This window comes from Ovis aries, chromosome 9 (genome assembly GCF_016772045.2).
Source record: "Ovis aries strain OAR_USU_Benz2616 breed Rambouillet chromosome 9, ARS-UI_Ramb_v3.0, whole genome shotgun sequence".
In the NCBI taxonomy this organism is placed as follows: domain Eukaryota; kingdom Metazoa; phylum Chordata; class Mammalia; order Artiodactyla; family Bovidae; genus Ovis; species Ovis aries.
In genome coordinates, this window is record NC_056062.1 from 94,712,597 (window position 1) to 94,725,907 (window position 13,311).

General features: G+C 43.7%; 2 protein-coding genes across 7 annotated transcripts in view; one reads left to right on the top strand and one right to left on the bottom strand.

The window, feature by feature from the left end:
- Positions 1-4,177, bottom strand: part of MRPL13 (mitochondrial ribosomal protein L13) — a 41,447-nt gene extending 37,270 nt beyond the window's left edge. For 5 of the 6 annotated variants that reach the window (XM_012184222.4, XM_060394005.1, XM_004011869.5 and 2 more), the window contains exons 1-2: positions 4,124-4,177; positions 15-138 (exon numbers count right to left, since the gene is read on the bottom strand). In XM_012184222.4, coding sequence (XP_012039612.2) covers positions 15-138; positions 4,124-4,150 — 151 coding nt within the window. In that variant the 5' untranslated portion in view covers positions 4,151-4,177. Of the gene's footprint in view, positions 1-14; positions 139-3,798 lie in introns of all 6 variants that reach the window. The other variant, XM_060394004.1, reaches the window with a different exon arrangement.
- Positions 4,178-4,453: 276 nt separating this feature from the next.
- MTBP (MDM2 binding protein) overlaps positions 4,454-13,311 on the top strand; it is a 67,666-nt gene continuing 58,808 nt past the window's right edge. The window contains exons 1-6 of the mRNA XM_027973275.3: positions 4,454-4,623; positions 5,550-5,630; positions 8,565-8,638; positions 8,734-8,885; positions 10,725-10,783; positions 12,356-12,500. Coding sequence (XP_027829076.1) covers positions 4,512-4,623; positions 5,550-5,630; positions 8,565-8,638; positions 8,734-8,885; positions 10,725-10,783; positions 12,356-12,500 — 623 coding nt within the window. The 5' untranslated portion in view covers positions 4,454-4,511. The remainder of the gene's footprint in view (positions 4,624-5,549; positions 5,631-8,564; positions 8,639-8,733; positions 8,886-10,724; positions 10,784-12,355; positions 12,501-13,311) is intronic.

Below are 13,311 nucleotides of genomic sequence, written 5' to 3' on the forward strand. Positions count from 1 at the left end.
GAAATGATACTCACTCAGTTGATGGTAGACAGGCTTATGCAGTCCTTGAAGTCTAACTGATGCCAGGGCAGCAAGCTTGCCAGGGGGCTGCATCTTCCCATCTAGGAGATACCAAACTCGGGCAAAAGTGGCCCATTGCTTAAGAGATGGAAGAGGAAACAAGGGAAAGTCTCATTAAATGGGAACACCTGAGTTTGTTATTATATACCACTGCACATAATCTACAGTTAATGTCAACAATTACGACGAAAAGGATCCCATCGTTAGATAACTTTTTTCATTTCTATTTCTGGAGAAAGGGGATCTTTCCTCATTCTTCTGCAGAGATTAATGCAGTCATTCTTCCTGCCTGCTTTTCTATTAGCAGTATGGATTATGCTTTATTAAAAACATTCCAAAGATATTATTTCCTTTTACAGTTTGTATTTTTTGTACCATGTACAATAGAATGGAGGGTTAATGAGAAAGCAGAAATTGTTTCTGAAGGTCTTCAAAAATACTTTGAGATCAGAAGATGCGTTACATTGAAAGAAGAGTGGCCGGTATTTAGGAGTTTAACTCTAGTGAAACAAAGTGTGAAAAAGGGTTAGTCGCTCAGTCGTGTCTGACTCTTTGCAACCCCACGGGCTGTAGCCTGCCAGGCTCCTCTGTCCATGGGATTCTCCAGGCAGGAATGCTGGAGTGGGCAGCCATTCCCTTCTCCAGAGCATGTTTCTGACCCAGGGGTTGAAGCCAGGTCTCCTGAATTGCAGGCCCATTCTTTACCATTTGAGCCACCAGGGAACTAGCAGAAATGAAGCTGGAGAAGCACAGATGGATGATACTGAATAAACTTACATTTCAAAAACCTGCCTTAGACTGACACCTAAGGCTGCCGCAGGGTTTCTGCAGTGTCTAACACTGCCTTCAAACGCTAAGACAATCACAGGCCAGGAAGATCTTGATCAGATCCTTTCTCTGTGGATACACACAAGCTGCCAAACAATGCTGGAGAAAGTATTGGTGCAGCTAGGCTGGCTGGCTTCATCTTAAGTTGAACCACCACGAGCCTCTAATCGGTGACCCTGCTTTCCCATCTGTGTTTCCCTGCTCTCATTTCTCTAGTCTCCACCCCACTCCCCTTGTGTATCTTTCGTCAGGTCTATCTCTATTTCATAGGTTCTGATGCCCTTGTAAAGGGTATTGCATTTTTAATTTAAATTTCTGATTGTTGCTAACATACAGAAATACACTTCATTTTTATATTTTGGTCTCATACACTGCAACCTTGCTAAAGTCATTTATCAGCTCTAGTAACTTTTTGTAAGTTCCCTTTTTTTCCACAGATGATCCTTTTCTTTGCAAATAAGGAGAGCTTCTAGCCCACATACTTTCCATCTCTCTCTCAGCATATGAACTAAAAAAAAAAAAAATTCAATTGTCTGCAGGAAATCTTGTTTCTTCAATAAATTGCAAATAAAAAAAGATAGGACAGGAACCCATTATTAAGAGACTTAAAAAAAAAACACCTCAGCAACTTACTGTACTTTGGATCCCATTCCAAAGAAAAAACCATAAAAATATTCTGTATTAATATTTATATAATATATATGTGAGAAAATTGGAAATATACTGAATAATTCATATTAAGGAATGGATATGAAATTTTCACTTAGCTTTGATAAACTGTAATGGGATTAAAAACCTCTTTATCTTATAAAGGACGTATTGAAGCATTTACTGACGACATAGGTAAATGAGGCGCAGATGAAATGGCACCGACTGTGAGCCTCGGAAACTGGGTGATGCTCTGCTTTAGTATCTGACTGAGAGTATCCACGATAAAGTTAAAAACAAACAGCTACTCCTGACCTCCATTCCTTACCAATGGCTGCCTCATCTCTTCCCTTTTCCTGGCAGTAAACTCTTGCAGAGCATTGTCTTTGCTCCAAATCTCTCTCCTCATTCCTCCTCCAGGGCTTCCCTGGTAGCTCAGCAGTAAAGAGAGCGCCTGCCAACGCAGGAGGTAGGGCTCGATCCCCGGGTTGGGAAGACCCCCTGGCGAAGGAGAGAGCAATTCACTCCAGTGTCCTTGCCTGGAGAATCTCATGGCCAGAGGAGCCTGGCAGGATGCAGGCTGTGGGGTCGCAAAGGAGGCGGCACAGCTTAGGGACTAAACAGCAACCGAAACAACGCTTTCTTCAACCTACCCCAGCCGGGCTTCCCATATCCCAGCCGCACACTGTTGCCAGCATCACATCACGAAATCCCTCGGTCAATTCTAAGTCTGTGACACAGTTGATCATTCCCCTCTCCTGGGTGTTCTTTCTTCACTTAATCTCTGCAACACCACTGTCCACCCCCATTCACCCATCATGCTGATTCTGTCTCTTGCCTCTGAAAGGCTGGTATGTTCCACAACTGTTCTTGGTCCTCCTCTCTTCTCTTTATTTACTTCCTCAAAGACTTCATCCAGGCCATTTGTATGCTTATGACTTAATCTCCAGCTTGGACCTCTTTTCCTGACTCCTGACCTCTTTGAGACCCTATGGACTGCATCCTGCCAGGCTCCTCTGGCCATGGGATTCTCCAGGCAAGTATACTGGAGTGGGTTGCCATTTCCAGGGGATCTTCCCCACCCAGGGATCAAACCCACAATCCCTGCATCTCCTGAACCGGGAGGCTGATTCCTTTACCACTGAGCCACCTGGGAAGCCCCCTGAACTATACACTTGTATTCAACAGCCCACCTGGTGTACACACTATAGTGTTTTTAAAATTGTATGTAGCAGAAGACCAGTTTTTCCCCAAGGCATTACAGACCAATACTCTGATAGGAAAAAAAAAAAAAAAAACCAACAAAACCTTGATAAGGCAATTAAAATGCTGCCCCAACGTCAAACTGCTCCAGTTCTTTTTAATGGTTAACTTTAATTCCTGTATCTCTTTCATCAGGGGCAGGTAACAAAGAGTTCAAGGACGGAATCTCACCTGGGGCAGGACCAGGCTAAGAGGCATCTTAAAGCAACATATCCAAAACCCAACCCTGCTCTTCCTCTGAAACCTGCTTCAGTCCCAGCCTTCCCTGTCTCAGCTGATGGACGCTCCCTTAGATTGTTGAAACAAAAAAACCTTGGATTAGTCCTTGGTTTTTTCTGCTGCTGTCGGCCACACAGTCCTTCCAGAAATCTTACCGGTCCCACCTTCACACGGAACGTGACCAGTTTTCACCGCTACACAGCAACTGAGCCTGGCTCGCGCCCCCGGCATGTCTAGTCTGGATTATTGCGGCAGCCTCCAAACAGATTCTTTGCTTCTGCCGTCCACCAATTCCCATTTCTGAACAATTCGGTCTTAACTCAGCAGTCGGATACTCCTTGTAACACTTAAGACAGATCAGGTTACTACTTGGCTCAAAACCCTCCAAAGTGAAAGTCGCTCAGTCGTGTCTGACTCTGCGACCCCATAGACTATACGGTCCATGGGATTCTCCAGGCCGGAATACTTTCCTGGGGATCTTCCCAAGCCAGGGATCAAACCCAGGTCTCCAGCACTCCACCATCTGAGCCAAGGAAGCCCATTGAACTGCATACCTGCGCTGAATCGCTCAGTCGTGTGCGTCTTCTCTGCGACCCCACGGACGGCAGCCCACCAGGCTCCTCTGTCCGTGGGATTCTCCAGGCAAGAACGCTGGAGTGGCTGCCATCTCCTCCTCCAGGGGATCTTCCCCACCCAGGGACCGCACCTACGTCTCGCGTCTCCTTGCATTGGCAGGCTGGCTCCTCACCAGCTGAGCCACCCGGGAAGCCCAAACCTCACCTTCCGCCACCCCACGGCGGCCCTTATTTTGCACAAACTCTTCCAGTGGTCCACAGTGCCCTCGGAGATCCACCTGATTAGCTCCCTGACTGTCGCCCTAACACCGCTCCGGGGTGCGGGGAGACCAGAGCAGGGGGCTGACTGAAAGCGCCGAAGTAGGGGCACCGAGAGCGCCTCACGAAGTGGTCAGCTGCGACCCTCGCCTGCGCTTTATCGCCGCATCTCCGGGCCTAGGCGCCTGGCTCCCCATCCGCCTCGGCGTCGCCAAGTCCGGCCGCCTCCCGCCACAGTGAGGAAGCCCGCCACGCCGGGGGCGCAGCCTCACCTGCGGCGCCCTGGACAGACTCGCCATGCTCCCGAGCGGCGGCCCCGCGCTTCCGCCAGGGCCTGGGGCCGCCGCGCATCACGGCCCGGCGGGAAACGCGCGGAGCTGCGGGGGACGGTTCCTAGGCCAGCATGCCTTCGTCTGCTTCTCCGCGTTTCCCACGTCTCTTCCCGGCTTCCCACCACAACCATTCCGTCAGGAAGCCAGCACACGATGCGGTAATTGAGAGAATAGCCCCCGCCAGTCACTCGCCTGCTGGAAAGGGCGCGGAAACCGACGGGGGGCGGGCCGTTTCCCGCCGAGCCGAAGAGAGCGCGCCGGAAGTGCTTCAGGCGCGCGGGCGGTTTGGACGGACGCGGGCGCCTGTGGCGGCCGCTCGCGCGGAGGGATGGATCGGTACCTGCTCCTCGCGGTCTGGGGCGAGGGCAGGGCCGCGGCGGCGGCGAGCCCGGGCCGTGGGCCCGAGGCCTCGCGCGTCGAGGGCCCCGGGAGGCCGCCGGGTAGGCGCCGAGCGGAGAAAGCGCGGGAGCGGCTCGCGGGGCGGAGAGCACTCTGGGGACCGGGTTTTCCTGGGGAGGGCGGGGCGGAGGGGCCGCGGGGAGCCGGGCGCCGTCGGGTGTCGGGCCGCGGAAGGTGCCGCCCGCGCGCAGAGCATCGGCCTGTCGGGCCGAGGAAGGTGCCGCCCGCGCGCGGAGCGTCGGCCTGTCGGGCCGCGGAAGGTGCCGCCCGCGCGCGGAGCGTCGGCCTGTCGGGCCCGAGGAAGGTGCCGCCCGCGCGCAGGACAGGGCCAAGGTTCCGGGTGCCGCCCGCCCGCGCTCGGAACTTGCTGACACAGTTAGAAAGTTCTCGGGGCCTTGGAAATGGAATTTCTGCTCTTGAGACGTGTATGCATTCAGTAGGCAGTTCTGCCTCCTGTGTGCCGAGTGCGAGTCAGACGGAAAGCAGCGAGACGGAAAGGGCTCTTACTCTCCCGGAGTGTACATCGTCGCAGGAGGAGGCATTCCGCACGCAGAATAAGTTAAAATACAAGCGACAGATTTAAGACGATTCTGACCGTTTTTGCACCCTTTTTGATGCCCCTATCTGGAATCTGTTGTATTTTATTTAGTTTGTTTTGATGGCGAGGTCTTTTGAGGAGGAAGTATATGTGGCTGTGTACAGAGTATTGTAACAGGATTTCCCACCCATTGGTTTAAAATTTATTTGGTGGAGGGAGATTTTGGATTTGTGTTAACTGGCAAGCATGTGCAAGCCGGGAACTTACCTATTCTCTCTGCTTGCTTTGGATTTATTATGTGAAAATTCGAACAGAGTGTAGACCTTTTATGTATCCTATGTTGTTCTGGAGAGGCTCTGATGGTGAAATTGGAATTGGTTTACGTTGTGTAATTCTTGAGCCCAGCTGAGTTTGATTTTTCTTTCTCAGACTTAAGAGCAGCAAATGTTTATCATCTCCTGAAAAGAAGCATTAGTGCTTCAATTAGTCCAGAAGATAGTACTTTCCCTGGTAAGTACAACATAAACCGTTCTTTTCACTGGCGTAGCATTTGTATTGGAAATAAATTTAATTAGTTTGCTAACGTGAGAGTCCAAAAAACATTTGTTTTTTTTCTTTGTTTGCTTCTGGGGGGGGTATTAATAATGTCATTTAATATTTTAGCTAAATGTATTTATAGGAAGATATTAGTGCAAAGCTATAATGCATTACCAATTAACACAGAATATATAAATATTTCTGTAACAAATTTTATATAACACAGGATTTCTGTGTTATATAAAAATTTCATATAGCAGAAATAATACAAATATTAGACTAATTTAAAACTCCAGTCTCTTTTGGCACACTCCTTTACTTACTGTTACAAGATTAAAAAAAATATAAATACACATCATTTGCCCACTGCTGTATTATCTTCTCTGTCTTTAAGCTCAACAAGAAGCACTTGTTGACTGGGTGCAAGTCCTGGCGATAGGGAGCTAGAAAAGAAACACAGGAAAAGCAACGGGAAAATTGCCTTCCTTCATTTACTGATGCTTGGAAGTCATAAAGTTGTTATGAAAATTATTTTATATTCTCATCTTGAGCTTTGTTCCCTTTATGAGGTTTGCGTGCCATCTTTAGCTTTGTGTAAAATAGAGTAACATGGCTTTATAAGGAGGATGTATGATTGTGTTCTGAGTACAAATACGTTATTAATGTTCTTATAGCCATCTCCTTAACTTTTTTTTTTTTAAATTCTCAATTCTTACTAATTCTCTTAAAAGCACTTCATAATTGTCATCCTTTCTCCATTCTTATCTGCTTGAACTTCCTCATAATCTGTGACGTTTTTGATCACCCTTTACTTTGGAAATATTTTCTCTCCTTGGTTTCTATTGGCATTATATAGATCCAGTTACTGCTTCTTTGGTCTTTACCCTCTTTTTTCCTTCCCTTGCTTGGCCTCTGTCTGAGAGTAGAGATGCCAGAACAGGTCTGGAAGCTGAAGGGAGTTTCTGGAGGCGCCAGGGAGAGTGTGCCTGTTCTCATGACTGAATGCTCTGTTCCTTTCTGTTTCTTTCATCAGAGAACCTCTCTTGAGTTTCAGCTGCCATCTTTGGGGAGTTAGTTCTAATGTCTATGTGCTTCCCTGTCCTGTTTGCCAAATCCTGATAGTGCTCATTAATTTTGCAAGTTGGTATAGTCTAAGTTAGTACTACCGTTATTACAACAGGATTTTGGTGGAAAATGACATGGTCAGTGAAGGACATGTGGTTAGTTGCCTGAAAGATTTTGCAAAGTGAGAATATTTTGTGAAAGGTGGACACGTGGGGCTTCCCTGGTGGTCCAGGGGTTTAGGCTTCGCCTTCCGGAGCAAGGGGTGTGGGTTCAGTCCCTGGTCAGGAAGCTAAGATAAAAAAGCCAAGACATAAAACAGATGCAGTGTTGTAATTTTAAGTTCAATAAAGACTAAAAAAAGAATTGGATACATGTGTCTGGAACTCCAAAGGAGAATGGAGCTGGAGAAAGATGATGGATTCATCAATATATAGATGTCAGTTTCAGCCATGCAGAACGATGGGATTGTTTTGGAGAGTGAGAAGAGCAGAAAATCTTGAAATGAATTCCAAGGAATTCATTTTTGAAAGGATCTGAGCACCAGCTTTTAGAGAAAGATAGGTTTCCCACAGAAAGCAAGTGTTTTCCGGAGAAAATAGTCAAAGGTGTCATTTTTTTATTCCTTTCTTAGTCTTAATGTTGAGAAGTCAAGTACCAATAGGACTAAAAACCTAGATTTTGAAACATGTCAGCCGTTGGTGACCTTGGTGGGTGTAGTTCAGTGGCATGCTGGGACAAGAGAACAGGTTACACTGGATTCGAAGGGAATAGAAAAGGTACGTAGGAAATAGAGACGGCCAGGAGTAGACAGTGCTTTCAGAAAGTCCATCTTCCTGGAAAGTAAAGAGAGACATAGTGGTTAACTAAAAAGGGGAGATGAATTTAAAGGTGATTCAAAAAAATAATTTGAGAAATACTTGTGCATATTTAGATGTTAATGGGAAGGAAATGGTGGAGAAGGAGAGATCAAAGATGCAGGGAAGTCAGCAGCCTGGTGTCCCAGTGGAAGTTGCGGGGTAGCCTTGGTCGGAAGGGTGGTGCCTCTTACGTGTCAACAGGGAAGAATGAGGAAAGGCCTAATGGAGATGCAGGAAGGGTGGCCTGTTTATTACCTAATGGCTTCTATTTTCTTAAGGAATTAGGAGGTAAAGTCTTCTGGAATTTTGGCAGAAATTGGTCATAAGATACCAATTTGGTAAGAAGTTGGTAATAAGATGCACTTAGCATCTTTCCTAACTTCTACGAGGTAAACCGCAGTTACCATATATCTCCTTCCCCCTCCTTTGAATCCGATTTCTGTACGTTGCTCTGAAGTTTTCACTGATCTTCTGACTCGTACCCTGTGGTGACCCTTAATTTCGTATCGTCATGTAACATTCCAGTCTCCAAGGAGACCATCTCCCGTTTCAAAGCTATGGTTATTCTTTATCTTCTCTCTCCTTAGTAAGGCTGAACCAAACCTTCATGATCTTCAGGAGGGAACCGTTTTCCCTAAAATGCTTTGCATTTCTTGGTCTTATTCAGTAGTAATTGAGTGGGTGTATTTTCCAGCATCTTTAGATTTTAAATGAAGGTTAAAAATAGCGATGTAGACTTTGAGCTGCGATGAACTAAAGCAGAGTCTTCATAGAGAGCGAACCATTTCGCTCTTTAGGCAGCTTTTCCTGTTTGAATTTCCGTATTTTCTATCTATATGTATATACACACACACACACATATGTATATATAACTTGGAGAACTGTATAATGTGCATCAAAGCTGCATAGCTCTCAGTATACATGCTGTGACATCTGCTTATCTGTGGTATTCTTTGCTTCTAATCAGTATGATTTTGCTTTCAAGCCTGTTCAGTGGGCGGCATACCTGGTTCCAGGAAGTGGTTCTTTGCAGTTCAGGCAATATGTGGATTTTATCAGGTAATATAAATAAGAAAATGGTACCTGGTCAATGTCTTTGTTAATACAGATAAACTCGCGAACCCATTACTTAATGCAGTCTTTCGGTATGTTAGTTTTGTAGTTCACACTGGGAAGAGATACATTTTGGTGCAGAGAAAGATGACATCGAAGATGTTCTTCAGACCAATATGGAAGAATGCTTGAGTGCTGTTGAGTGCTTTGAGGAAGAAGATAGCAATAGCAGGGAATCATTATCCTTGGCTGAGTATGCTTACATGCGTCCTTTAACGTCTTTACAATATTCGACATTAGATTGTATTTTAGCCATGAGGGTGAGGATTTGATATGTTAGCGGTTACAGTGAGGGAATTTTACGTAATTAAAAATTTCAACTCTTATTTTGGAAGATGGGTAGTTTGGGCCTTTAATTTTAAAATTCTTTAAAATGCACAAATTTGTATCTGAAAATGTTTAGCTTCTTAAGCTTACTTATTTGTAGGAGTCGTGAAAGGTGGTAATTAATGTGTCACTTGCTTGAAGAAAAAGTCTGCTTGATGGTAAATTCCAGGCGCTTGGATAGAAACTCTGTTTGAGGGGAGTAGCCAGCGTTCGCACCACAGTGTGGCTTTCATTTTGCTTTTGAAGCTGAAGTGTGTCTCTTCAGTTTGTGTGTCCTCAGCGTCTCGGGCACCTTGAGACCCAGAGCTGCTGAGAGTTGTATGGGTGATCGGATGCACTTTTGGGTTTTCTGAACTGTAGTTTGACGTACATGGCGACTCAGGTGATGTGAGTTTTGGTCACTATTTTTTCTTCATGAAGTACACTCTCTCTATGGTGGTTTAGTCGCTGAGTGGTGTCCGACTCTTGCGACCCCATGGACTGTAGCTGGACAGGCTCCTCTGTCCCTAGGATTCTCCAGGCAAGAGTACTGGAGTGGGTTGCCATTTCCTTCTCCAGGGGATCTTCCCGACCCAGGAATCAAACCCAGGTCTCCTGCTTTGCAGGCAGATTCTTTCCCAACTGAGTTACAGGGAAGCCCACTAGGCATTTTGGTCTTGTGTAATACTTCATTACAAAAATTGCTTTTGCTTATTTTAATATTCAAGTATTATATTTCTATAAATTACTGCAGACTTCGAGTTTTCCTGCTCTCAAATCGTATTTGTTTATGCTGATTAATGAGGGGAGACGTAGAAGTTTAGAAAGGGCATTGAAGCGGAGGCTGGTGGAAGTGGTCCTGACCTTGGGCCAGAAAGGGCATTGAAACGGAGGCTGGTGGAAGTGGCCCTGACCTTGGGCCAGTGACTGAACTTGTCTGGGGTTTCCTGTCTCATCTGTAAAGTGCTGAAGGCCTTCGAGATGGTTTCTAAGCTGCCTTCTAGCCGTAGGGCCCTTAACCATTCCATGTTTTCTCACCACTGTCGAAGATGGTGAGTGCAAAAACAGTCGTTTCCATTAAGTGACTTAATAACTGTTTCCACAAGAGGGAGCTTGAAAACTGCACTTTACCATAAGAGGCCTTAAGTTTTTTAGACAATGGTGAGTTTATAATAAAGGATTCACGTACCTTTATGCTGTATAATAGGCTATTTTGAGAAAAATTCATTATTTGGATAAAACTAATAGATTTTTAATAGATTTTAAAGAATCGAAGGAGAGTGTCATGTTTTCCTGTCATCTGTTTTATGTCATTCAGAGAAAAGCAGTAGCCGTCTTTATTCACCACTTAGGAATACCTTACTTTGTAGGGTTCAGAAAAATGTTTGGTCTACTAGTTATGGTTTATATCTAATGTACTAGATATAGTTTAGGGAGGGTTTCCCCCCCCTTGTTTGTCACTGTTGTTTGTTTGGGGAGTGTAGCTTAGAACTTGGATTCAGGGTTGAATCCTAGCTTTCATACCTACGACTGATGTGAACTCTAATTGTGTTATTTAAAGTGAAGAGAAAACAGTATTAAGAGCGTTGCTTCGTGGGATTGTGATGAAGATCAAATGAGATAATGCTGACGTGCCTGATAGCGTCTGGCACAGAGATCCATTTGCTTAATATGACCCAATCATGGTTATATGTGACTTTTTCCCCTACTTTCTCTTTTGTTTTAGCCTTTATGAAGAATCTGCAGAAAGTTTGCATCAGTTATCAGACAAGCTTCCTGCTCCTGGTAATACCTTGTGGCTGCCTTCAGTATTTGTAACTTACCTCACACTGTGTGTGAAGCAATGATAAACTGAGTCTTCATGCTTGTGCTCTCCCTTCTGATTTTTAAATCCAAAATGAAGAATGATTTTTATTTGAAGTCGTGAAAAAAAACGCTCCACTACTTACATAAAATACATTGTTGAGATATTAGCTTTTTAAATTGTTTTTATTTACTTAGACAAAAATTAGAACTTACAAAATAAAATACTCGTCTGTCTCCTTCCTCAGTTTTTACTGAAGAAGAATCTTTCTGCTGTCTACCATTGTTTTCCACAGTGGTCTTTAGAACACTTGTCCCATGACAACTCCTGGAAAAAGAAATTCTTCAACGTCAATCATTTGGGTAGCATTCTTTCCTGGTGTAAAGTCAGCCATATATATTGTCACATAGAAAGTCATACAGGAAAAGGAGCCCTTGACTCAATTTTTTTTATGCAGTTCATTTTTTTTTTTCCGTAATGGGAAGCGTATTTTATGAAATACTGTATTGTTTATTCTTAAGACTGTATTTTATCTTAAATCTTTCTTAAGGTGAATCAATTACTTGATTCATCAAAAATTTGATATACTTTGGCATCCACAAATACTTTTAAAGAGTTTTCTGAGTATTTTCGTTATCGGAGGTCAGTTATTAAGCAGATATCTGTTGTGTCTGTTACGTGTCAGGCGTTGTACGCGGAGCTGAGTATAGAGTGGTAAGTAAAGTCTGTGGTTATCATAAAGGACTTCAGCTCACAATCTAGTCCTTATATTCAGGACTGTATTTTAGCATAAAAGATCTTCTATGGAAAACAGCTGAGTACATTGACAGATAAGCATCAGTTTTTTTCTATGAAGTTCAAAATATGAAATGTAGAGTTGCTATTTTGGCAAATTGAAATGCTTTCATTGTCATACTTTTGTTTGGTTTCTGTTTGATTTTGATTTTTCTTATCCTTCAGTAAAATTTATCATTTTAGAAAATTTAAAGTTTCATGAAGTTAACCTTCTTTCTTAGGAACCAGTGATATTGTCAGTATAATTGAATTTTCTGAGTGTCTTACTGTTCTTTAAAAAGAGAAATAATTTATTTGAGCGTCACAGTTCTACACTAGCTCATTCCCTTTTGTGTAAGAAGATTAAGCATAGAGGAGCATAATGAATTGCACGTTTTTTTCCCCTCTGTTCAGAGCAGCAGTAGCATTGATGGGCTCACAGCGATGTGTTATTAACCACTGGCACATAATTGGCAAGTGATTATGGCATAGTCCATTGTTTTTGTGGCATATGCTAGCTGTTTCAAGATAAGATGGCTTTAAATCAAGTGATGAACACTTAAAAATTTCAGACTCCTGAAGATGTGTATTGTTTTGAAGAATTTCAGAAATTAAAGTTAAAATCCTCCTTCATCTTCTAAATAAACATAAAATTCAATTGTCCAGAATACTGTTTTGAGGCATTTAGGGTCTAACGTCTTTAAAAAGTTACATTTAATCAACTGTGCTCCAAAACAAAAATGTAAAAAACTTATAAAAATGCTTTTATTTCTTTCTAGGTAGAGCAATGATAGATATAATACTGTTGCCTTCTGACAAAGATCCTCCGAAACTGAGAGACTGTTTGCCTGCTGTAGGAGCATTAAAACATTTGAAGGAATGGTATTCAGCAAAAGTCACTATCGCAGGAGATCATTGTGAAATGTAAGCTATCTGTGCTGTTTGTTTTTACAGTTAACTTGCTTCCCTGCTTTTAATAGACCCAGCATTTGAAGATTTTTAAAAATGTGACAATTTTATGGGATGGCCAAGAAACCAACATTTTATGGGAAAACTAAAACTTTTTGACCAACCCAATATGTCCTACTGCAGTTAGAGAATTTTTTCATTGAGAAGAACTTGGATTTCCCTTATTTCATCTTTATATTTCTCAGAAGTTTTAAGTTTTTAGTAAATATTACGGACACTGTTTTTGAACCATCATTGAGCATTCTTCTCCAGACACACTGCGTGGTTTTAGATAGGCCTGTATCATCCAGTGGGCACTGTGATGATGCCGCGGGTGTGTGGATACGCGGGGCTGATGATGTCATGTGCTTTTTGTTTTATGTGCAATGTAGAAATAGAGAAATACTGTTGTGTTTTATGACACTTGAGTAAGGATCAACTGTGCGTTAGTTTTGATCCTTAAATAGGTGTTGGATTTGTTCACTTCATGATTTTCTTCATTCAGCAACTGTTTATTGACCGCTGTCACTATGCCAAGCACAGTGGTATTTGCTGGGGAATTACGAAAGTGAGATCCGACCTTGTTCACTGACGTTCCGGGAGGAGCTGGGCGCATGGAGTCAGGGTAGTCTGTCAGAGCTGTTGAGGCGTTTCACGCAGAACTGCTGTGGGGACAGTTCGGGAAAGCAGCTCTTCTGAAGCTGTGGACTCCGTTCTTTCTGTCTGTGTGTGTGTACATATGTGTGTGTCTGACACGCTAAAGCCGGTAAATAGCAGTAGGAGAACC